The sequence below is a fragment of the Poecilia formosa genome, unplaced genomic scaffold (assembly GCF_000485575.1).
Source record: "Poecilia formosa unplaced genomic scaffold, Poecilia_formosa-5.1.2 Scaffold20, whole genome shotgun sequence".
NCBI lineage: Eukaryota > Metazoa > Chordata > Actinopteri > Cyprinodontiformes > Poeciliidae > Poecilia > Poecilia formosa.
In genome coordinates, this window is record NW_006799959.1 from 3,607,097 (window position 1) to 3,631,043 (window position 23,947).

Sequence of the window (23,947 nt, forward strand, 5' to 3'; positions counted from 1 at the left end):
GAAATCCTCTGTAAGGTCTTCTACATTAAACCTCATGAAAGCTCATTATTAGTGTTTAAATCTCTCTACTGCACGCAACCCAGGGATTCACTAAAGATCTAACGAATGACTGCAGTCAGCACATATCCGCTTTAAAAGGATCAATGCAATGCGTCAATTTTATTACTTGTTGCATTAAAGCGAAGTATTTTTACTGCGCAAATAATTTCACGTGATCGCTTAGTGCAGGGTGTCCAAAGTGCAGAAGGGTTTTGTGTGGCCCCAGACTGCAATGCAAGAGTGGTTTCAGTTCAGCCAACAAGCAGACTGTTTAAACACCCACTGTTTATTTTATGAAAATTGGTCCTAGCATTTTAGAAATTATGTCTTTCTTATATTTCAGGTGTAACATAAATTAAAGACTAATTTTCTTGAAAAAAATCTAACAAGCATTTAATGGAAGTATTCTGTTTAATTTAGTGTTAAGCATGTAAAACAAACATGTTTTTCTTTAAAAAAAAAAAAAATCTAATTTATTGGCCTGGAGGAACTTTCAACTTAACAGCTTCAGCCCACATGGCAAAACATTTTAAACACCACTGCCATAACACATAATTGATTGTTACTATCTCTGCATTTATTATAATGAAAAAGTTATGAAACCAATGAGGGGCCACAAAGCAAAATCTGGGCATCAGTACAGAATCTACATGCATATTTACAAAAATGTAAAACATAAGACAATTTGTTGGCTTAACAGATAATTTATCCGTTGAGTGGGAGAAATGTCAGATTGGTAGTTTGGAGAAACAGATCGACACCCTGTTGAGAGATTTTTTTTTAAGTGCACCACATGTTTTATTTTTTTTAAAGTGTTTTAGAAATTTCTTGTTTGAATAATAATGGAATGCCTACTGTAATTTATTTATGTTTCAGATATTTAATTTATGTATTTTGTGGCTCTAAAATATATTTGCCCTTCAACATTATTTGCCATTTTTTCTCTTGCTGGTTTCCTGTAAAGGTAAATAAAAAAAACCCATTACATCCTTGTGAAACGATTAACTTTGATCTAGATGAATGAAAAACCTGTGGAAATAGGCGATCCTACGCATAGTGCAAACACAAATTGGACTATTACAAAATAACAGTGTCTAAGATTCCACAAGGAGAGACTTGAACTCATTTCTGCTGTTGTAGTTTTCTTTGTGAGATTCACAAATTAATTCCCCTACAAGAAAAAAAAAAAAAGCTTTGTTTTCATGGTTTCTTTGTTTAGTAACCAATGCATTTATAAGTAAAACACAGAGATGCCCACCACACAAAATATAAGAGGCAGGAAACTACTCAAACAGGGCCTGAAGTGCAGCTTCCTCAAAGTGACTGGCTTGTGTCCAAACTTTAAATTTGACAGTTTTTGCGTGGGCATGATTGGCACTGTGGGACGTAAGGCAAAGCCGAACAATAAGGAAGATGAATTAGCAGTTAGCAGAGGTCTTTCTCCCCTACCGACCTGGCTGCTTGTGCCTCTTTACCCACAGTCATCAATCTTTGTCTTCTCCCGTGCATGAAGTCATTATGCAAGCTGGGATGCCACAGGGGCCAGTGGGGAATCAAGTTTACCTTCATTTACCCACCTCTGTTGTTTTTTTCCCTTAATCTCCCCAACTCACTTAATGCACTTTGTAGCTGTAGGGACAGAAGAGTGTTTCTTTTCTGATTATTAGGAGGGAGTCCCTTTAAAGACAGTTCCCGAGCCCCCGTAGGGCTGGGCTTAAAATGGGCACAGGGGTAGCAGGTGGAAAGAGGCGCTGCCAGTTTCCCTTGCAGTGAAGGGAAATTGCCTGTACTGCTGTGAAGCTGCTGAGATCTGGACAGCGGCCATGTTTGGGCCGGAGGCGTGCTGTTTTAAGCTTTTAATACCACACTGCTCTTGACTAGATAGAAGAAGGCCCTGAAGCTACTGAGCTCTTTCTGGGTTTCTGACGGCTCAAACAAAGAAAATCTATTATCAATTTGGTGTATTATTTTCAAAAAGTTTATGAAAAACTTGCTTTAACTAATCCATATTGTCTGATTTCTGGGTTTCTCATCTATCACAGTAGTTGTTCATTTTGTTTGGTTTTCCAGGGTAAGTTCTACCTTCTGATTGAGGAGCTGAGCCAGCTGTTTCGGGCTCTCGTGCCAGTGCAGCTGTGGTACAAGTACATCATGGGCGAAGACCCGTCAAACAGCTACTTCCTGGGAGCGACACTCATCATCATTTACAGCCTCTGCAAGGTAAGCAGAACCTGGGAGCAAGGATGTTGTTTTGGTACTTTGCATGCAAATCTTATGAAGTACAAACACTCATTTTTAGATTTCAGCTGCGTTTTTAAGCTAAAGCAGGGAATAGGGACTTGAGTCTGAGACTTGGACTAGGCCTGATTTGGAATTATCCTCAACTACAGTTGCATAGGATATTCACTCACATTCATGATGGAACCCCACATTCAAAATCTCAGATAATTAAAATATTACATGAAGGAACTTTTAATTGAGAAATCGAACGTAATGGCCAAGGTGTGGTATGTACACATTACGTGGAAGGCTGCTGGAGGTAAACCTGAGATCAAATTTACATTTAAATAGGAAAAATAAGATCTCACAGTCTGGAGGAAGAGTGGATAGGCACAGAATAAAAGTTGCTTGAGTGTGAAACCACTGGGAACCTACAAGGAAATATTGGAGTCGTTCATGTTTCCCTCTGCCGACAAGTTGACTTTGTTTTCCAGCCAGACTTGACACCTGCCATCAGTGTCACTGTCTAGTCTTAATGACTGTGTCATCTCTGTTCTTGATTGACCAGCAAGCTTATCTGACCTAAAACCTTAAAGAATCTATGATAATCTTTAGTGCCAGAATGGATTGCCAAACTGAAATGCTCTGAGGTGGAAGTGGGACACAGGGGGAAGTTACCAACTTGCAGCAAGAGATCACAGCTAGTTCTGTTCAAATAAAGACACTTAAAAGTATTTTTAAAGCTCTGAGTCAAATATCCGTTAAGAGTGGTGAGTTCATGAAACGCGAACGTATGAATCCCTGGATTATGCAAGGGTTATTGTTACAACGGGGTTTGTATTGTCATGCATATGTGCATGACAGTCATCTTGGTCCAAGCAGTGATTCAGCAGCTGCTGCTCTGAATCAGATGGACAGTTTCCTGTGCAGTGAAAGAGGTGTTTTCCAATATCAAGGCATAGTAGTGTTTCGATATTAGCATTCGCTGATCCATATGTATTGTTTAGTCAGCTTTGTATTAGTCAGTTAGATAACTGAACAACTATAAAGTTAAAATAAACATAATCAGATCTGGGAGCTGTAGAGTTGAGTGGGAGGAAGGTTTCTGAGAAAACGAGCAATTTTCAAATAAATGCTCTGAAAGTGAAATGGTCAAAACGTTTTAAATATTAATTTTGTATGTTTTTTTATTAGGTGGTAGAAATGCAGACAGTTTGGAAAAGCGCTCATATCCTTTAAACATTTAATGTTTCAAAGTTAGCTTAAGAAAAAGCTTCACTAAAAGTCATGCATCATTTACGTGATGCATGACTTCTTTTACTTGAATCTGAAAATTGTTGTGTTGTGCATATCAGTTTGCATACTCTTGATGCAAACTTCAACCGTAGCCAAAAAGATAAAACATAAAATTACTTCATTATTGTTAAGAATCTGAAATGAAAAATCTAATTACTTAGTATTTGTTATATGGATAAATAAAACAAAATTATGGATTAAAAATATAACATAGAATTTCTGACACTTCTAAAATGAAATCAATGAAACCGTGAAACCATTGTCTGTTACAATGCTACTAAAAATTTTGTGGGTTTTTTTTTGTGTTGCTCATCAAATTCAGCATTTCAGACAGGTCCCTGCAGACGTGAGCAGAATGCACTGAAAGTAAAGAGAGGATAACCACAACAGGCCCAGGTTTATATTCTTGTTTAATTTCCCATAACAATCTCCACACAGAAGGCTGTTTTTCTTCTAGGTGTTTTTTTTTATTATTTTTTTTGTTTTTTTTGTGCTGGAGAAAACCACATGAGAAATCTTTGGGCTCCAGCATTGTAGTGATAATGCAATGTAGGTTAACTTTTAGTTTAATGTCAGCAGAACAGTTTGTTAGTCTGTTTATCTTGTCACTAGCTTGTCTAGTTTCTTCGACTCCCCCCTTTGCGTTCATTGGTTTGCTTATACTTGGTAGAGCAGCCAAAATGACAAAGCAAAGCCTGAAGCAGTTCAACGACCATTTATCTTATGCAAAGCATCAAAAAGTGCAGACAGGTTGATTCACTTTTGGTCTGTGAACAATTATAACAAGAGCTTTAAACATACAACCTAAGCTAGATGTTTACATGCACCGTGCTAAAAGACATAATCTTTTTTTTTTTTACTTTCTGACTAACCTTTTCCCTTTTAGGACAGCCAGGATGACCGTAACTATTTATGCTTTCTGAATGCCAAAATAATGAGTGAGAGAATTTGCCTGTAAGCGATCTGGAAAGCCCAGAAAATAACATCAAGGCTTCTGATTCAAAATTCCCAACTTTTGAGTCTAATGGAGACACACCTGTTGATATATTTTAGGACAACACTCCTAAGCACACTGCTTCATTGTGTGAGATCATGAAACAAAGTCAAAAGTAATGACATATTAGAAGAGCATGGTGAACCTCCCCATGTCTGGCTCATCCACGAGGTAAATATTCCAGATGCCTGAAGGTTCCATGATTATGTGTTCATACAGTTACATAGAAGGATGGGCACCAGGAATGTCCAGGCATCATATAGTTGCCTGGACATTCAATGTTTTTCTTGTATGGTCTCTGTCAACTCCAACAGCATTGTAAAGATGCTGACAGAAGCTGGTAAGAGAGAGTATTTGTCCAGAGTACAACAAGTCATGTACCATCATAGAAAGAAAGAAAGGCAAATCAGAGAGAAATAACCCATTACTCCAAAAAACATACATTAAAAAAAACAAAACAAAACAAAACAAAAAAAAAACATTACAGTGTACAAATTCAACCAGGGACAAAGACCCTTTTGGAGACATGTCAGGTGTTCTGAAAAAGCTAAGGTTGAAGGTTTTGGCCTGAAAGATTAGTATTACATTTGCTGGAAGAGGGAAACCCGCTAGCCTGAGAACAACATTCAGACTGTGATGTTTGTGGAGCCCTAGTATTTTCGAAAAGTAGCAACCACAGTCACCTTTACAATAGCTAAAATCCTGGAGAACCCGTCTAAAGATTCTTACAACTGTCTGTTTTAATAGTTCAAATGCATTAATACTCACAGTGGAACAAGTGTTAGATTGGCTGCTTTACTAATGCTAACCAATAGCGTGCCAAGTAGTGGTGTGCATAGGTATTTCAGCTTCCCAAGGCGGATTTTCTTACACACCATAAAAGAAAATCGTCAAATTGACAAATTTCCCATGAATTAACTTGGAGTCACTTTCCGACAATACGGAACAACATCATGTTGTGTGGGGGTGCGTTTCTGCTGGATTGGCCAATACAGTTCACAAATTAGATGGTATCATAGGGAAAGAACATAATGTAGAAATATTGAAGCAACATCTCAAGGCCAGAAAGTTTACGCTTGACCACTGATAGATGGCCCTTATCATCCATATCATCAATGTGTGGATCATACATTCCCATTAATCAGCTTAATGAGAACAAAGTCAGTATTTTGAAGTCACTGTCACAAAAAAATCGGTCTCAGAAATGTGCAAAGGTGAAAAGAAGTGTGCAAGCATAACATCCTGTTAACCTGACCCAGTGACACCAATTCTGCCAAGAGCAATGGGCCCAAATTTGAGCAAGCAATTTTAAGAATCTTGTGGAAGAATATGCACAAAATCTGACCCAAGTCATACAGTTTAAGAGGCAACTTTACTTACTTTGCTTTACTGCTTAGGTAAAGTTTTAAATTTAGGAGATAAAGGAAAAAGAGAAAAATATACAATGTATTTAAATATCCAGTTTCAGTTGTATAATGTATTCTGAATATCAGATAACATATTTTAAAGCTGATTAAATTATCTTACAGCATCCAAGAGATACTTTAGCAATATTTCAGTTTTACTTGAATAACTAAAGCACTTATGTAATTGTACTCACTCCTCATCCAAACAGACACAGAAGCAAATCTATAAGCAAACCTGATATTTTTATCATATCAGAATCGAGAACAAAGAGGAAACGAATAGCAGAGGAGAAAGCTTTCTTAGAAAAGGTTGCTTAGATAAGTGGTATTAGTTTACCACATGTATTCCTGCTGCAACTCCTTATCTGTAATTTTGTTTTTCGCCAACATAAACATTTAAATGTCTCAATGCAGCAGAAAACCTGGACATCCCCAGTTGTTAGCATTCTCACATGCAGCTGGTGAGCATCTTTAATGATCACTAAAGTTTAAAACTAATTGCACTCTGTCCTTTTTAATTGCAGTCCTTTGATGTTTGTGGACGACTATCTGCAATACGCAAGGCGCTGGTAATGCTCTGCAGCTCCCAGGTCAGCCTCAGCCCATTTAACTTTCCTGCACACATCCATTAATAACATTCTATTGTTTGTTGCGTTTTTCATTTAAACAGGAATTTAAAGAAATTAATTAATGTTCATAGTTTCAGGTCGATTGATTGTGGTTTTTTGGTCCACTTTAGAGTTACGGAGTCAGGGCCAGCACTCAGCTGTGCAGCGAAGCTGGTGACGTCTGTGCTATCTGTCAGGGGGATTTCAAAGATCCCATTGCTCTCATCTGTCAGGTAAGAAGGTTAAATTCTCTAATGAATAATAAATAATGCATGTACACCTCAGAGACAAGCATCAGTAAAAACATAGAGATTTACCGCCCCCTATTGATTGTGTCTTTGCACCTGGAGGTTACAGTACATCTAAAAAGTATTTTATGTTGCAGCCTTATTTGTTATTTAATTCATTATTTTTCTTCCAAACTCTTCATAAAATACACTATAATAACAGCAAAAACATTCATTGCTTTTTTGTAATGTAATTTATTTTAAATTATATTTAAAATGAATGAAAAAAAAACACTTAGTCGAGTTGATTATTTAACACTTTATTAAATAACCTAAATAACCTCTGTCACAGTTACAGACTAAAATCTTTTTAAGTATAAATCTACAGCTGTGGTACACCGTTTCTGGTATTTTCTACCGTACTTCTCTACACATCCCCTCCAGCTCAGTCAGGTTAAATGGACTGTTGCACTGATATTTCTTTGTTTTTTTTTCTTTTTTTGGCATCGTTGCTGTTTCATTGTTCCCCTCTACCTCTTTTGTTCTTTCCCCTCAGACTCTTTATAAAAGTCGTGTCTAGTCTGGTGCCTGAATTCAGTATCTGTGCAACTGAGGAAATGTCTCCATCCTGCCGTTACAGAGAATCTGCCTCTGATATTTAAGGCAACCAGACCCATCATACTTGTTTAGCTTACTTATATCCTTTGCTACTAATAACTGAAAAACAAATGTCCACAGTCCAGTCGTTATTTTCTCCATCTCCCTCAGATTTTTGTGAGCAAATTTTCAAAATCAATTTCACATCTATGATATCAATAAATTATAAATAACCACAGAGGAACTCCAGAGCATGGTGGTGGCAGGTTCATGCTGTGGGGATTTTTTTTTTTTTCTGGGTCAGAAATTGGGTCACTTGTTCATGTAGACAGCATGACAGAAGCATGATATAGATAGATTCTTAAAAACATCATGTTTAAAACCCCAAACTGTGTATTTTTTGATTGTAATTTTTACTATTTTCTCCACAATTTTGTAAGAAAAAAATGAGTATAAATAAATACAAAAAAATCTATGATTAAATGCAGATACTGGCGCAGTTTAGTGATACAAATCATACTTTAAGTGACTGGTGTCCTAAAGAAGGGTATTTGTGGGACTGTCAGCCATACAGTAACCTGAGCATTAAGTAATAACTTGTTCTTGTCACATTTATCATCACACAGAATATTGATAAAACTTTAAATCCATATCACCCTCCCCTTATTATCACTTATATGAACTTGTGTCATATTAAACATGCCTCACATTAGACAAAAAGTACCTGAGCATTTAAATGTGTGCTTTTTGCTGCATGTTAAGGTAAGCCTTTGTGCTTTGTGTTCCTGCACAGCATGTGTTCTGTGAGGAGTGCCTGTGTTTGTGGTTCGACCGCGAGCGAACGTGTCCGCTGTGTCGCTCCACCGTCATCGAGGCCCTGCGGTGCTGGAAGGACGGCACCACGTCCGCTCACTTCCAGATCTACTGAGCTCTGACAGAATTTACAGAATCAAAGGGGATACAAGTGCGCTTCGAAGCAAGATGGGCAGTGCAGTGGTAAAAATGTTGAAAGCTGAATGGTAGTGCACATAAGTCTAATTATCCACTCTGAGTCAAAGCATCAAAGTCAGTCATTTGATTTGTGACATATTTTCTCTGATCATGTCATAAAATTATTTATTGTGATGACGGTGCACAGAATATACAATCAGTATTGTGAGGGATGCTATTTTAAAGTAAACTTCGATTTAGATGTAATTATTTAAATGAAGTGGAATGTTTAAGCAGGATTACCAGTGGAAAGCTATAATTAATGTGAAGTTTTTGGTCAGCTTTATCTCCGGTAATAACAACATTCCATTTTGCTGCTGTTTTTCTTGCGAATAACAGTTCTGTTCGTTTTTGTGAAGCATGTTTCAATTAAAGACAACCTGAGGGACATTTTCATTGTTTATTATCATAATTGCTGAAATTTCATTAGAAATATTTGACATAAAAAGAGCCCAGTTTATACAAAAAAAACATTACATCAGAAAAGAGCTTATTCTCAGTAGTCACAAACAGCATAAAAGCATTTTATGCACAGGTCCAGCATTCGTGGTGAAATGCTACATAAGACAGCCTCAACAGGTAATAATAAAGCATACACAAATCTGTAAACTGGATCCAAACACTGTAAAAAACACCTATAAAAGCATCAGCTGTTATTTACATGTTTACAAAGAGAGTTTAGCTTATCTAAAAAAAGTACAGTGCATTGTGGAGCTTTAGAACGGGTGTATTTCAGTGCATTTTTAAAGGTTTCCTGTAGTATTTGCAGCCTATATGTGTCAGGTATAATCAGTTTGATCCAACTGTCCCTGATGCACTCGCATCATTGGAGGAGAGAACATTCAAAGGCGTACCATTAGTAAGCTTTTCCCTCCGCCGGTACCAGGGGAGGATTACATCACTGTTTTGTTTTGTAAATGGGATGACAGAATCAGAGTGAGAAGGGGGCAGGACAACTGCAGATCCTGTCAGTTTAAAACTCCAAGTCCATCCACAGTGGGAGTTAAGTCAATTCAGTCAGCCTTCAATCTTGGAATACGAAATCTTTTAGGCCATCCCTTCGTCCTCTTCAGTCTGCACATTTCTCCAGCAACAGCATCCTCCTGCATCTCTTGCTTTAAGTGCAAATGATGTAAGCCCATTTGCTGTTCCGCACGTGATTTTTTTTTAAAGGCACCAGTCTACAGTGGGAGAAATGTATCCACATAAAACACATTAATTAAAAAAAAAGTATGTCCCAAAAGGCAAACATGTCAATGCAACTAGTAGTTATTGGGCAATCAGCAGCTATTTAATTATTTGCTTCCCCTCTTTCTTTTGAAAAATCGAACCAAATATCTGGATTTTAGAACAAAGATGGTATTTTGTGCTTAAAAATGTAGCTTTGTCTTTAAAAGCTGGGACTTGTTTCATTCATTTTTTTATTCCATTGTCTACACAATGCATAAAAACAAGAAGAATCAATGGGATCAGCTGTCTAAAGGGGCTGCAGCCTGAGAAAAAAAACAAACAAAAAAAAAAACAGGTTACCTTTTAAAGATTCATAGACACTGATGTTATCTCACCTGTTGCGGAAGTCGCAACCACGCGCCCTACAGGTGTCGCCTCGCGCTGAGCAGCACGAGCAAGGTGACTTGCACCGCGAGGCACAGGAAGCCTTTGAAGTGGCCGCGCCCGGTCACTGCTGCCACCGTCACTCTGTCTCCGCAGCCGAGGTCGCCTGTTGTCTCCCCGGCTGTCCAACTCTTCTCGAGCTGGTCCCCGATCCTCCGTAGCCGCGACGCGAGCAGCTGAGCTACGGAGCAAGCAGAGGAGCGTCGGCGCGATGCGCTGCAGCTGGAGTCTCCCGGCCGCAGCAGAGGCTGGTCTATCGGAAGCCAGCACATCTTCTCCTCTGACTGAGCCTCCGCGCCGTCCCCCTCTTCTCTTTAAATCTGGGAAGGATATAAGAACCCTCCTCCTGTTCCCTCATCAATCCTTAACTGTGTTTGCGATCCCCAGGCTCTCCCCACCTCTCGCTGCTGTATTATTCATTACCGTGTCACATGGTGTTTAGGGTTTACATCATCTTCTTCCAAGAGAAAGATGCAGCGCTTAACACTCAGATCTCTGGTGTTTGGGTTCATCTGAAGAGTCTTTTGTTTAAGGAGACTGGACGTTACGCTCCTTTTCTCTGATGTACAAATGACGCCTTCGCTATTCACACTTTCCGTCCACCTCACACACACAGAACAAATTGTTATGCTATTATTTACACAATTTAGCCCCAAATATACCACTGAGAAAAAAGGAGGTAAACAAGGAATTAAATACTAGCGGAACCAATATAGTGCAGCTTTGTCCCTCATCGGTCTGTTTTTAGAGAAGAGCGACTTTGTTTTTGTCGGTTCCACAAGATACCGACAAAAACAGCGGCTCTGTAATGGGCTAGTCTTAAACTTAAAATTACATATCCTGTTCTGTAAAACTTCAAATGTATACTTTTTGAACGACATGGCAGCGAACGAGCTTGTTGCCTTCAGGGAACGCTGGAAACAAGAGTTAAAAAATAGAAAAGAAGAGACTGGACTCGTCTGTGTTCCTTCTTCCTCCTCCTCCGGGGATCATCCCGAGCAGAAAGACGTAAAGAAACCTTGTGATACTCTAAAACAAGAGGAATCGAGCTGCACTGAGGACGAGGGAAGTGTTAGTGGTGGGAGCTTTGCTGTAGAGGCAGATCAGCCTCAGTATGTCTCCATTGCACGCAGTCTGTTGGATGGGAGGACCAGTCCCCTGCTGGACAGGATTCAGGAGGAGAGAACGAGGAGAAAGAGGCAGTATGATAACATGACCAACATGTGCAGCGTATCCCTGCAGCAGCAGCAGAGGCAGCCTCAGAGGAAGGTGAAGAAAGAAGAGGAGCTTGTGGATCAACTCATTCAGGATCTGGTATGATGTGGAAGAAACTGGTTGAGCACAAATTCAGTGTGAAAACGTAGTTTCCCCCCTACAGGTTTCGTCTATCTTTGATTTTTGTGTTTCAGATAATCAGTTAATAAATGGAGCACATAAATGATCTGACATGCAAACATAATTGGTTTGTTAATTTAATCATTAGTTGTGGCATTAAGCATTTGCAATAATGGTCATTGTTTTTTTCCCCATCAATGTGAAGGAATGGGCTGCATCTTTTTTTTCCCAGGAGTGTCTCAATTCAGTCTTATTGAAGCGTTTCAAAGATAAATGTTTTGCCATATTTCAGTCATTCCAGAGTTTCACTTGGCCACTCCAAATCCCTTGTTTTTAGTGATTCAGAGGTGGTCTTACTGGTGTACTTTAGACTATTGTCATGCTATAACCCAAGTGCTCCTGGGCTTAGGGTCACGACCTAAGCCCAGGATTTCTGATGGAGGATAGAGTGTGTTGCCATTACCTTGAGTTTTTTTGAAGCAAAAAAAGCAAAGACAGGAGAAATCTCCAGGGTAGTAAAAACTTCTTACAGCAGCATATCTTGTGTTTAGTACTGTAATCAATCCCTTTTCTTTGCAGAATGAAGTCAACGACATTCCCTTCTTTGACATTGAATTGCCGTACGAATTAGCCTTGAAGATATTCCAGTACCTCAACTGCATGGAGCTTGGCCGATGTGCCCAGGTGAGGTGCAGAAATGACAAAAAAATAAAAATAAAATAAAATAAAAAAATCTGTGTACAGCTCAATGTTTCAGCTCCTTCTAAAGAGGCTTTTGTCTTTAAATTGTCAATTATTGGCTTGAAAAAAATCCAGGCTGGGGAAGTGTAGAGGGAGAAAGTTTATCTTGCCTCACAGTAATTACTTTATCCTTTAAAGTTGGTTTTCTTTTGCTATATTTCACAATTTTATGCAGATTGAAATTCTTGTTTGAAGAGGAAATGATAACCATGAGAAGTTCAATACAAATGGTAAAATTACTTTTTGGTTTTAGTAGGATAAATGTAGGCAGTGTAAAATTACTGAGAATTTAATAGCTGAATTTCAGGCATAAACTATGTAGACCACTTAAGTCTTCCCAGCACCAGAACTAAACTAGGAGAGTTTAGTTTCTGTGCTCCTCGACTTTGGAACAAACTCCCTGAAAACATGGTTATCCAGTTCCTTTACTTTGGAAATAATTTCATTTACACCAACTTCTGGTCAACCAATCTAACTGGATTTTTTTATGCTGTATTTCTTTTTGTCTTCCATTCGTATCATGTAAAGTCCTTTATATTGTCTTGTGCATAGATTATTCTATTAAAAAACACTTTTTTGTCTTAAAAAACTGATTTCAAAAGGCCATTTTAATGATATGCCAAGCTATTGTTCATAGACTGACACACTGCCCCCACCTGTTGCTGCACTCTACAAGTTAACTAGCTGAAATAAAGCGAATGGACTTTATTCCCGCTCTCACTTCTGGTGTTTTACCACGTACGCTCGGATGGTTGGGTCCTGACCCCAACTGTAGACCTGCTCCGCATTCTTTTTTTATAGGGTTCACATTATGTTATTAATTAAATTAAAACAGATGAGATGATCAAGCATACTTTTAAGAGACTTATAAATCACGGCCTGTCAATAAAATCCATGTATAACTTTAGTTTTATTGTTTCTTTGTGCAGCGTCCATAATTTGGCGATTAGTTACTTTAATTACACTTACCTTCTTCATTCTGTATTGCTTTGGGCAGCTCATGACTTTATTTTGTGCATGTTAGTAAATTAGATATTGAGTGGCAGATCCACAGCACTCGTGGTGCAGAGAGCCCGTTTTGGCAGGCGGCCGGGCTCGTTAAGCGGAAATGAGTGATGCAAGCTCCTAATGTATGCTGACTCAAACCACTGTCATGTTGTCCAATCTCCTCCCAGGTGAGCAGGGCATGGAGAGTCCTCGCGGAGGATGGCGTTCTGTGGTTCAGGTTGTGCCAGAGGGAAGGTTACCACCAGGGTGCCTCCGTGTCCAGCTCCCCATGTTGGAAGAGCACCCTGCGAGACTGCAGGAACTCGGCCAGAACTGTCCGCTCCAACTGGAAGGTGAGCTTGATCTGTTCTACTTCACTGAAATGGGAAGTTTTTAGTTTTTTTTTAATCAAATTACTAAAACTGTCTGAGAGGTGAAGGTGGCATGAAGTCGTGTTATCAAAATAACACAATAAAACTAACGTGTGATTGACAGCAGACCATGATTACAGTGTTTATTTGTCAATATTTACATGACTTAGAAATATCATTGCCAATAACCACAGATTGTAGAGGTCAACTATGCTGTTCTCATTTGATTTACTTGTGGGTAAGAGAAATAAATTCATAATGCATCTCCTTGCATCTCCTTCACATTTTGTCACATTACAACTGCAGATTTGATTTACTGGGATATTATGTGATAAATCAACATACAGTGAAACTTACCAGAGTAGTGGAATAAAAATGATGCATGATTTTTGAAATAATTTCCAAAATAGAAACTTGACTACTACGGCATGCAGCCAAAAATAGTGACGTTGGATCACCATTATTTTCAACATTTCAATCGTTAGTGAACGGATAACATCACAAATGTACCCCACAAATCACGGATAAAGAGAGCACTTAAAACTGCATTTGTTTAATAACAATATCTTAAGCTTTGGACATTTTACAGAGCACTATTCTTAATAATATTGACCCCATAAGACATGGTGTGGTAGAAAACTAACACTTGCCATAAGCCTATCAGCTCCACAGTGAAACATGGTGGTGGCAGCATCATCCTGGGGTCATGGTTGGAGTTGATAGGAAGATGAATGGAGCAATGCATGGCAATAATAACAAACCTGTCTGAGGATGCAAAAGACTTGAGAATGAAGGATGATCACTTCTCAGCAGAAAGGAGACCATAAACATGCTGTCAGAGCTACAATGGAATAGTTTAGTGGGCTTTGATTAGCCCAATCAAAGCCCAACTCTAAATACAATCTAGAATCTGAAGCAAGACTTTGATGTGAAGTTTACTGATGCTTTGTATAAAATGTAACTGTGCTTGAGTTTTTTTTACAAAGAAGAAAAGCCAAAAATTTAATTCTTAAGATGTGCAAAGCAGAAAGCACATTCACACCACACTTTTCAGATTTTTAATTTGTACAAAATGTTCCTTCCACTTCACAGTCATGTGTTGGTCTGCTACACTAATTAAATTGTTAATAGTTTTAAGCTCAGCATCTGTACCTCTTCAGAATCGAGTGGGATCTGTCAGCCAGCTGCAGTTCGAGTTGGGGAAAATTCTGTGCGACGTCAGCTCCTGTGACAGCTTCGTGTTGGCCGGGTGAGTTTCAAGGACGAGCAGATCCTGCCTAATGTCCTCTTTGTTTTAGCAGCGCTCACTTGGTCTCATTTCATCTGCATTGATTTCTCTGTCGCACTAAATAAAACTTGGTCATAGATTTTTGTGATTTAATGCCGGGGGTTTAAATGAACGTAGGAGACGCTGTGTGTCCCTGTCTAAACCAATGCCAAAATGTTGCATTTACATTGACGAAATTATAAATCAGGGGATGAAGTTTGGATTTATCTTTACAGCTGAAAACAATGTATTATGCTGAACAACAACATCAAACAACTGGAATGCTAATGAGGTATTGGCCAAATACACAATGTTTTATATGAAATGAAGTATTTCTTATTGACAAACACAAATAAGTTGAAGTTGATTTAAGTCCCCATGTGCCAAGATAGTATTTAAATTAACTATTTTCTGTCAGAATAGAAGCTAAAGAAACCGGCTGCTTAAATCCCAGCCTCCTCTGATTGGCTAGCTCAGGTTGTCTGAGCAGACTTCACCCACAATTTCTCCAAAGTTTAAGGGAGTTTATGTATTTTGTAAGAATTGACGAATAGTATTTGGTTAACTTAAAAAATTTTAAAGTCCTTATTTTGCAATGAGCTGCTCATTACATGATAGTAACACAATGCCCTGTGAAAAACATGCATTTCACTAGACTGCCATTCAGTTAATTTTATTTATATTTCAACTATATAAACTTATACACTAGATAAGAAAAGGACTCTAAATGAAAAATGGTCAAATTAATTTAAATGCAATTTATTCTAATACAGCCTAATTCAGTATAATTTTATGCTTCTGGCCAGACATGTAGCTCCAAAACATGATGTCGGTGTCATTATTAGCTGGGTAACAGTTAAAGTAAAGGAATCCAGATCAGACCACTGGAATGAATTGCACTGATTATCTTTTTATCATGTTTCCTGTTAGTTGGGGAACTATATTAGGATCCAATTGAAGGCTTTGTTTTGTGTTATAATTGAAAAACAAGAGTGATTTTGAAAAGGGTCACGTCGTAATGACTAGACAACCGCGTCGTAGCATGTTTAAAAACTGTACCTTTTGTGTGCTGTTCTCAGTCTACAGTGGCCATCATTTATCAAAAGTAGTTTTGCCGGATTGACATAATTATTGTAGCTGAATTTACAGGCACATTCAAAGGCTTTCACAGGACCAGACTTGAGAATTAAACAGCAGTTTTATGACTTCAGCCACACATTAAAGCCAGATGTCAGACTTCTGATGAAACCAAATGACAGCAAGAACAAGGATTTTTACATTGACAGAGTAAGTTCTGATCAGAAATTGTTAATTAAAACAATTAATTCACAATCACATAGTCACATTATTGCTCTTCTTTGCAAAAAAACACAAGTAACAACTGCATTTATTGAGGAAAGAGGACATGAATTGGAGCTTAATCAGCTAAACCTGCCCTTAACTAGCTGGTATGAGGCAGTGATAAATTGTGAGGGACCTGGAGGGCTCAATAGGAGGCCCTTAAGGAGATCTGCAGTGTCTCCTGGGACGAAGGCTACTAGATTCCCATTAGTCCTGCTGGATCCCTTTAGAGAAAACAGCCTGTTTGTGTGGTTTCAAATTAGTAGATGTGCGGCACACAGTACTGAAACATTGAAGACATTTAATAAGTGGCCTGATGCAATGTGAACTCACTGCTAAATCCTCAGCTTTATGCACATGCTGCTAACATATTCATGATGTCAGTACATTCCTCATTATTGGTACTTAAAGAGTAATTGAGCTAAACGAAACTATTTGAATTTGTCTAAAAAAGAATCAATAGCAGTTAAGAGCAAGTCAAGACTGATTTGATTGGTGACAGAAAACCGGTGGGAGTTGGCTTTTTGAAAAAATAAAAAAATAAAAAGCAACAGGAGAAGCAGTGGCCATTAACCCGTCTCAGACAGCGCAGATCTGCTGAGGCCTGCAGAAATACCACTGTAGTCTGAGCAGAAACTTCTCCCCGCAGAAGTTTGTTGGGCGACATCCAGCATGCGCGTCATGCCGATCGCTGGCATTTTGATGATGCACCAATTAAGGAAAAAGTGTGTGCTTCTGCTCCTGCCAAACCCTGCAAATCCACCCCCACACACACACGGAGAGCTACTCGCATATACGCTCCGTGTCAAACTGGCTGTTACTGTACGACACATTGCAGCTCCAAGTCACAGAGACATGATTGAATCTGTGAAGGTGGCAGCATGCTCGTCTCTTGCAGTGAGAGCTAATCAGCCGGGGCAAAGAGATGGGAGAGGAGGTGTGTGGAGTTCAGAGCAGAGGGCTGCTCTGCTCCATTTGTTAGACATTTCTTCTCAAACAAAAGAAAAGTGTGCAGATGGAGGAGAACTGAGAGGGGATGATCGCACACTATCATCAAGTCCTTAATGTACTCCAGGCAACCACTTGTCTTTTATTCCACTGAAAGCTAATCTGACCTCTTTTATTCAAAACATGTTGGTTGTATAACGGCACTCTAAATCCTAAAAGACACTTAAGTAATATCTAGTAACCCATCTGTTGCGTTATATTTAAGGTACACGTCTGGTGATGTGAGGCTTTGGGATACGTTGCACTGGGACTCAACATCTTCGTTCCTCAAGACCAACAGTCTTTCAGCGAACACGCACCCGAGACCGCACGTTAGTCACGTCCAGATCAACAGCACAGTGGCCGCTGCTTCATATGAAGATGGTAAGTGGGTGTTTGTTTAATGGAAGTCTATTATGCAAAATTCACATTTTGCATGTTTTTATACTTCCATTTGGATTTCAACAGTTTCTAAAAAAAAAAAACAGCCAAAGTGCTTGAAGTGCCATCCAGCTGTTTTTTGGCAATAGGAAAAACATTTTTTAGTGTCTGAAAAATGAGCATTTTCAAAAACCATCCAATTGCTAAGTCACAATCGACAGGGTCTGCGCTGTTACCTGTCAACCCCAGCCGAGCCCCTCACCTAGCAACCGGAGCGAAGCTCCGCCCACTTAGAAGATGAGCACTGCAGTACAATGGTTGCAGGAAAAGACAAGGGTTTGGTTATTCACTTACCATTCATAATTCACTTGCTGCATTCTTGTTGGTTGTGTAGGAGGTTCTACTTCTGCTTTTCAAAGATGTATGGTTGTATATTTTTGTATCTCTTTGCAGCATGTGAGTATAATGTTGAGTTGGGGGTCGTGGGCAGCAGCAGCTTATTTGACTTTAAAGTGACGAGAGGCCCTAAAACAGCTCAATCTGAAAAAAAGTGTTTAATAGGCAGAACTGACCAAACTAAAATCTCATTATCTAAGAATGATTTTGTGCAAAAAATGTAATGAACATATTTGGGAAACCAGCAATCTATAAGACATTTGTGAACAAAAGTTAATTATATGTAATATAATGACAATGCTGAACATTATCTACACATTTAGATGCCTATTAAACCTTTATGCACAATGTCTCATTTTGAGCATTTGGTGTAGCAACAATACTGTTTGCACATAGAAATCAAAACATTTTTAGTCAGAGGTTGTGTTTCTGGCTTAGGCTGTGTAGACCTGTGGAGTACAGAAACAGGTGGGGAGCCCATCCACCACTACCAGATACCCAGGAGGATCCAGGCTTTGGGTCTGAGCCCGGACCGTCCGGTCCTGATCTCAGCCGCAGGGTCATACGTTCGGCTCGACAGCGCCAATGACTGCGGCTACTGGAGGACTGTCTGCGAGACTCGGCTACCCAAAACAGTGAGTGGGACACTTTGGTTGTGTGTTAATGAAAGACGATGTTCCGCAGATGCTGATTTTTTTTATTTTTTATTTTTTTTTATTGTGAATTGTACTTTTATCATATATATGGCAGGTGGAGAGCCTGACATTTGTACCAAACCGGGCAGATCAGTCCCCACTAGTGGTTTTAGCGGCTGGAGAGGATGTCTACTTGTTGAACCCTCAGGAGGAGCAGCCAAGGACCCTGCACTCTGTTTATGGTCATCCTGTAACCTGTCTGGATGCCTCCAACACCCTCACTGCTTTTGGGGTGAAGCGCACCGGCTGGGCCATGCACGATGGAGGCAACAAGGTGGGTTCAATTTCACCCTGCAGATTTTGGTAGCTACTAAAGGGCAGATCTGAGAAGAGTGGCTCAGTAGCTCAGATAGAAACACCAACAGGCATTTCTCGTGACTCTAAGGTGTTCACTAAGAGGTTGTTTTGACTATACAGCTCTTAACAATAAAAAGTCAAATCAAAGGCATTCATATCCACTAGATACTGCAACAAAATCACATTTGTTCATGGTTATTCTGGATGTTACGTACACCTCTACAATATTTATATGAACTGACAATATAGTATTTGTGTGTTAATGGAAGAGATGGAGCTGTGTCAAGGTTTTGCCAGGGGTAAATGTGAATGTTGGCAAACTGGATGAAGCAACCTGAACCCTCTGCATCTGGAGTTTAGACGTGCTGTAAAAAGGACTGCAAGCTACCTTGATCTCCCTAATTGCAATGAAAGGTTTCCATTAGAGTTAACAAGGCCACTCGTTTTCTCTGCAGGTGCGTAATGAAAAAATGAGACGTGAAACAAAGTAAATTGCAATTTGGTTTGGTTAAATGGAAATATGCTGGTTGTTATTCACAAATACAAGTCACTGCAGAGAAAAGCAAAGGGGACAGAAATTTCAGGATTATGCTAATGTTTTAATTAAATGACCATCTTCCTTTGCCTGGTAAGTGAATTAAGCCCTTATAGGTAAAAGGTGTGTAATCTCTTTGAAACACAGAGTACATATTACATGCTGTAAAAGATCCAAACTCAGATTTTGTTGTGAACTTTTACAACCAGCATTTGTTCGTCTAGATGTAACCTGAGTCTCGTAGTGGCATAGTCACCATTACCTCGTTTCCCATTAGATTCAACAATCATGAACCTGTGGGGGGTTTGTTTATATCTGAAATAACTCTCCTAAGTTACAGCCAGCCTTCCCTAGACGCTTCTCTTAATTACTATAGCCTTCAAGTGTACTTTTATCAAGTGTTGTTTCTTAGCCAGCTTTTGTTTGTTTCTAATAATACTGTGTTTCCAAGGACCTTGTGTGGCTAATTGACTCTTAAACCTTTACTTAGTACAAAGAGCCTTGAGACAACATACTCATTTGGGGGATACTACTCTTGGGCCATTTTAGCCCTTGAGGGTATGATACCATTGCTGTTTTTCAACATAAATTAAAAAGCAGACAGACTCAAAAAATGCACAGTGAACAATTTGCTTTTATTGGTATCTTGAAAGAAGATATTTGCTGGAGTCTGTGATGGATTTATTTATTTTTATTGGCAAAACAGCTACAGTGACATCATAGCTTCTGGAAAACTGGATGTACTTATTCAGCTGCAGCCCTAAAGCACCACATAGTGGACCAAAAGGAGTGTAACACCGATGTCTGACTATAATAACAGTCTATTGTTTGAGTCCTCTCTACAGCTTTGTTTATTTCTGCAAATTAAAGAATGATTCAGTTAAAAAATCCTGCATGAATCTCAGTGATAGAATCCCAAATCTAAATAATTTCCAGGTGACTAATGTTTGTAATTGCGATCAATCCTAAAGAAGGGGACTACTCACTCTTTTTGTGAGTAGTCCCCTTCTAAGACCTGGAAAAAATAAAAAGACTAAAATAAATAGGACAACTAAGGGTTACCACTGGAGCTCCAGCTTCATTTGAAGAGGCATAAAATTGTAAATCGTTTTGAAATTACATATTTTTTTTTAATTTCTAGAATTCAATTTATCGTTGCATCAAGCTTCTCTTTCAAAACTTTTTTTCTTTAAATGATCAGGTTAGAAAATTTATCATCTTCAAGGTGAAATGTAATATTTAATCTTAGACTAACTTGGTTTTAATTCAATCAGAAGTTTGTTAAATCCTTCTAAAATAATTTTTTCAGATCAGATCCAGGCCAAAATTCATGATAAATAATGCCAATTCATGATCAGTGAACGCTCTCGCTAATTAACAAATTTTTGGAAATTTAATTAACTAGTCTTTCACTCTTGTTCCGCTTCTATCAGCTGTTTCTTGCAGCACAGATGACAAAACACAATTTGGCTGCCACCGTTTTTACTGTCTTTAGTAAAGGACATATGCTTCATTAAAACCTGTCAAGATGCGCAGAGCTGATATCCGAGGAAATCATCTCACACCGTTTTTCACACGCAAGAGTGACACTTTTTCCATTTACAGCGTCTCGACTCGGATGAACCGAATGACATTAACCTGTTTTGTTAACTTTATTCAGACTTTGTGCTTTTCTTTTTTTTTTTAACTTGGATGCAGTTGCATTAGTAAAACTCCGTTCAAACTGTAGATACTTCTGCCGCTCTTCCTTGTCTTTGTTGCTTTGTCCTGGCATGTGTGTAGAGACCGTGTGTGTGTGGCTGAGGCTCGCCTCCAGATCCTTGTTACTCCTTGCTTTCCTCTTGTCAGTGGACCAACATCACCTGGGCACACACCCAGCTCATGGCTCTGTTTTCAACACGAGCTGGCATTCACACTGGCAAACAGTTCATCTACCACAGAAGCTCTACCTCAGTGCTGTCAGAAAAACTGTTGTTTCTTTATGAAGACAAGATCAAAGGAGCAGATTTGTTATCTGAATGAACACAAAGTCAGTATGATCAAAAGTTCACCTTTAAATGCAAAAACATAAAATAATCTACTACAGTTTGATACACACAGTTTGATACACACAGTAACTAATGTTAAAATAAACTAATCAGTAAATTTCAATGCTGGTAAGCATCAGCTAAAATATTCTAAAGTGAATGCTACCCACCTGAGACTTTCAAGGCAAATCCCTGCAGTCACTAACTAAGTGTATTAGTTAATCTGTTGCCCAAACTCAGTCAAGTGAGAGTTAAATTAAAATACTTAAATCACATCAGTACTAAAAATTCTTATATTTTAGGATCCCACAGTGGAATAAAATCACCTGTATTTACCAAAATAATGTACTACACGGGGATCAACTGAGTTTTTCATCCTGCACCCCTTGTGTTCCTCTGTGTTTTCCAAACTGTGTGTGCACTGTGCAGAGCATGGTTCTGGTTCCCCACAATGGCTCTGGCTTTCGGCACCACCTGCTGCTCAGATACAGCAGATAGTGAGGTCTGTGGGAGGCCTGTTATTTTGCTGGCCACCTTCACCACCAAGCTTAATTGATAGTCAGGAATGAGGCCAGGCTGTGTAGTTGCAAATTAGTGTAAAATTGTTATTTTGGGTTTTAAACTGCAGCCATCTCCAGCATAACTTAATACCGGTAACTTCTTAATTTAACAGTTTCTGTTTGCAGATTTTGCTATTTACTGCTCCCTGACCTAGCTACTTGACCTGCTTATAGCTTTTCCTCTGTCATAGTACAAATGTGCTGCAGGTTCCTCGACAGGAGGAGTAGTTTTGAATTCATCCGGAAAGAACAAAGATATATTTTTAAAAAGTATATGAAAGAACGTTATTTTTCTTTATGCATCAAATAAGACTCAAGTTCGTTTTGATGCTTTTCAATAAAAAATATCTAAACTTTTCTGTATTTCACTTGTTGATTAGTGATTTTCCCCATCAAACTAGTGTCTTTCTTTCATTTTACTGTTGTATGACACTTGCCCTAAGTTACAAAAAACAACACAAAGATAAAACTGAAACTGTATCTAATGCTATAGCAGCATTAATTTAATCAATATGCTAAGCCAGCCATTTGAAATGTTGAAATATATTGCGACTTGAACGTCACAAATCTGAGACAATTCAAATATTTTGCATGGAAGTGCTACTTAAAGGTAGAAGTAATGTGGTAATGACATTAACATTACTCAGTCTTAAGCTGCACTGTGCAGGTGCACTGTCTGCACTAATGAAGATCACCGCTGCATGACAAATGCCTAACCCATTTCTGATGGTGTTGGACTACAGTACCCATCCAGGGACACCAAGAAACTTTACTTAATGTGAAGATTGGAAGGACAGTTGGAATTAGAGTGGGAAGGAGAATTGGAAGCAGGGTTGGAATGAGGGCTGGACTTAGGGTATAATCTTTCTGTCATTCTCTAACTTAATTAGTTAATTAGCTTTCTATCTCCAGACCAACCCAAAACATGTTAAGCAATGCCACAGAAATACTCTTTAGGGGTTAATTGTTGCACTAAATTACTTGTATTTTCAGTGAAGAATCCAAAATTAACTTCATACAAATTTTATGAGTTAATCTCCATAAGTAGCTGCATAATTTTTTTTTTTTTGTTAGTTTGGGGGTCGGGGGTGGTTTGCATGATTTGCAGTGCCCGCCCATTATGTTGTGTTGGAAGTACCAAATAATGTGAAAGCACAAACTCTATGCATAATATTGCATCTGGTCCAGTGGGCTAATCTCTGTTTGTCCACATGGTGTCTAAACCAAATGAGGCCCTGAGCCCATATTTGTTCCAGATGTGGGTGTTTGTATAAGATTTAATGTAGCATTGCATAGAGGGGAAGCAGTGGTTCAGCTTTTTTACTCAGCAGGCTATTGTACAAGTGTATCCCTTCCCTGATTAGGTCTGAATATGGAGGCCGCTGCTGAATTCTTTTATGGAGGCAAAAATATGCACACACCTGGTCCAACACAACTCATAATTTCTCCTTTCTGCTCAATAATAAGAGTAACTGCTGCAGTTAAGCCTTACGAGTTCCGAGATAGTCGCAATAGCAACATGAAAGGATTTCTCTGAGGAGCAGCAGTGATTTTATAAATGTCATCTGTTTAAAAGCATGCAGAGTAATCACATTAACATCACAGTGTAATTCAGACTTTCTTTTGTCTGCAAGCTTCAATAGCCGAGCACCAGAGAGAGCATTAGCCGAACCACAGCACTGTATCCGTGCTTACTAATATTCTTCCTGGTCTTTGAACAGCCCCCAGTACTATCACAAATCAGCTGCTTATCCTCTCTCAGTGACAGTTCTTCATTTTAGTGGCTGAGGTGGGGACGTATTTAATAAAATTATCTTCCTAATTCTGCGGTGATTCATTGAGAACAGCAGGCTGAACCTCATTTCTGCGTTCCAGTCTCCTGAGCTGTCCAAATCCTATCAAGCTGTCATTTTGAAGTCCAGTGTGGTTTGGGCTCTGCCCTGGGGTGGAGCACAATTAAAGCTCCGCTTGGCCCAAATATGGGGACACACAAAAACTCCTGGCACCTTCTGAAGGTTTATACCCTGCCTTCCTCC

General features: G+C 38.9%; 2 protein-coding genes across 2 annotated transcripts in view; both read left to right on the forward strand.

The window, feature by feature from the left end:
* Positions 1 to 8,767, forward strand: part of rnft2 (ring finger protein, transmembrane 2) — a 13,010-nt gene extending 4,243 nt beyond the window's left edge. The window contains exons 7-10 of the mRNA XM_016669203.1: positions 2,110 to 2,259; positions 6,480 to 6,545; positions 6,695 to 6,796; positions 8,181 to 8,767. Coding sequence (XP_016524689.1) covers positions 2,110 to 2,259; positions 6,480 to 6,545; positions 6,695 to 6,796; positions 8,181 to 8,315 — 453 coding nt within the window. The 3' untranslated portion in view covers positions 8,316 to 8,767. The remainder of the gene's footprint in view (positions 1 to 2,109; positions 2,260 to 6,479; positions 6,546 to 6,694; positions 6,797 to 8,180) is intronic.
* Positions 8,768 to 10,847: 2,080 nt separating this feature from the next.
* fbxw8 (F-box and WD repeat domain containing 8) overlaps positions 10,848 to 23,947 on the forward strand; it is a 20,237-nt gene continuing 7,137 nt past the window's right edge. The window contains exons 1-7 of the mRNA XM_007547486.2: positions 10,848 to 11,305; positions 11,906 to 12,010; positions 13,243 to 13,407; positions 14,586 to 14,674; positions 17,247 to 17,404; positions 18,236 to 18,432; positions 18,548 to 18,766. Of these exons, the coding sequence (XP_007547548.1) occupies positions 10,871 to 11,305; positions 11,906 to 12,010; positions 13,243 to 13,407; positions 14,586 to 14,674; positions 17,247 to 17,404; positions 18,236 to 18,432; positions 18,548 to 18,766 (1,368 nt within the window). The 5' untranslated portion in view covers positions 10,848 to 10,870. The remainder of the gene's footprint in view (positions 11,306 to 11,905; positions 12,011 to 13,242; positions 13,408 to 14,585; positions 14,675 to 17,246; positions 17,405 to 18,235; positions 18,433 to 18,547; positions 18,767 to 23,947) is intronic.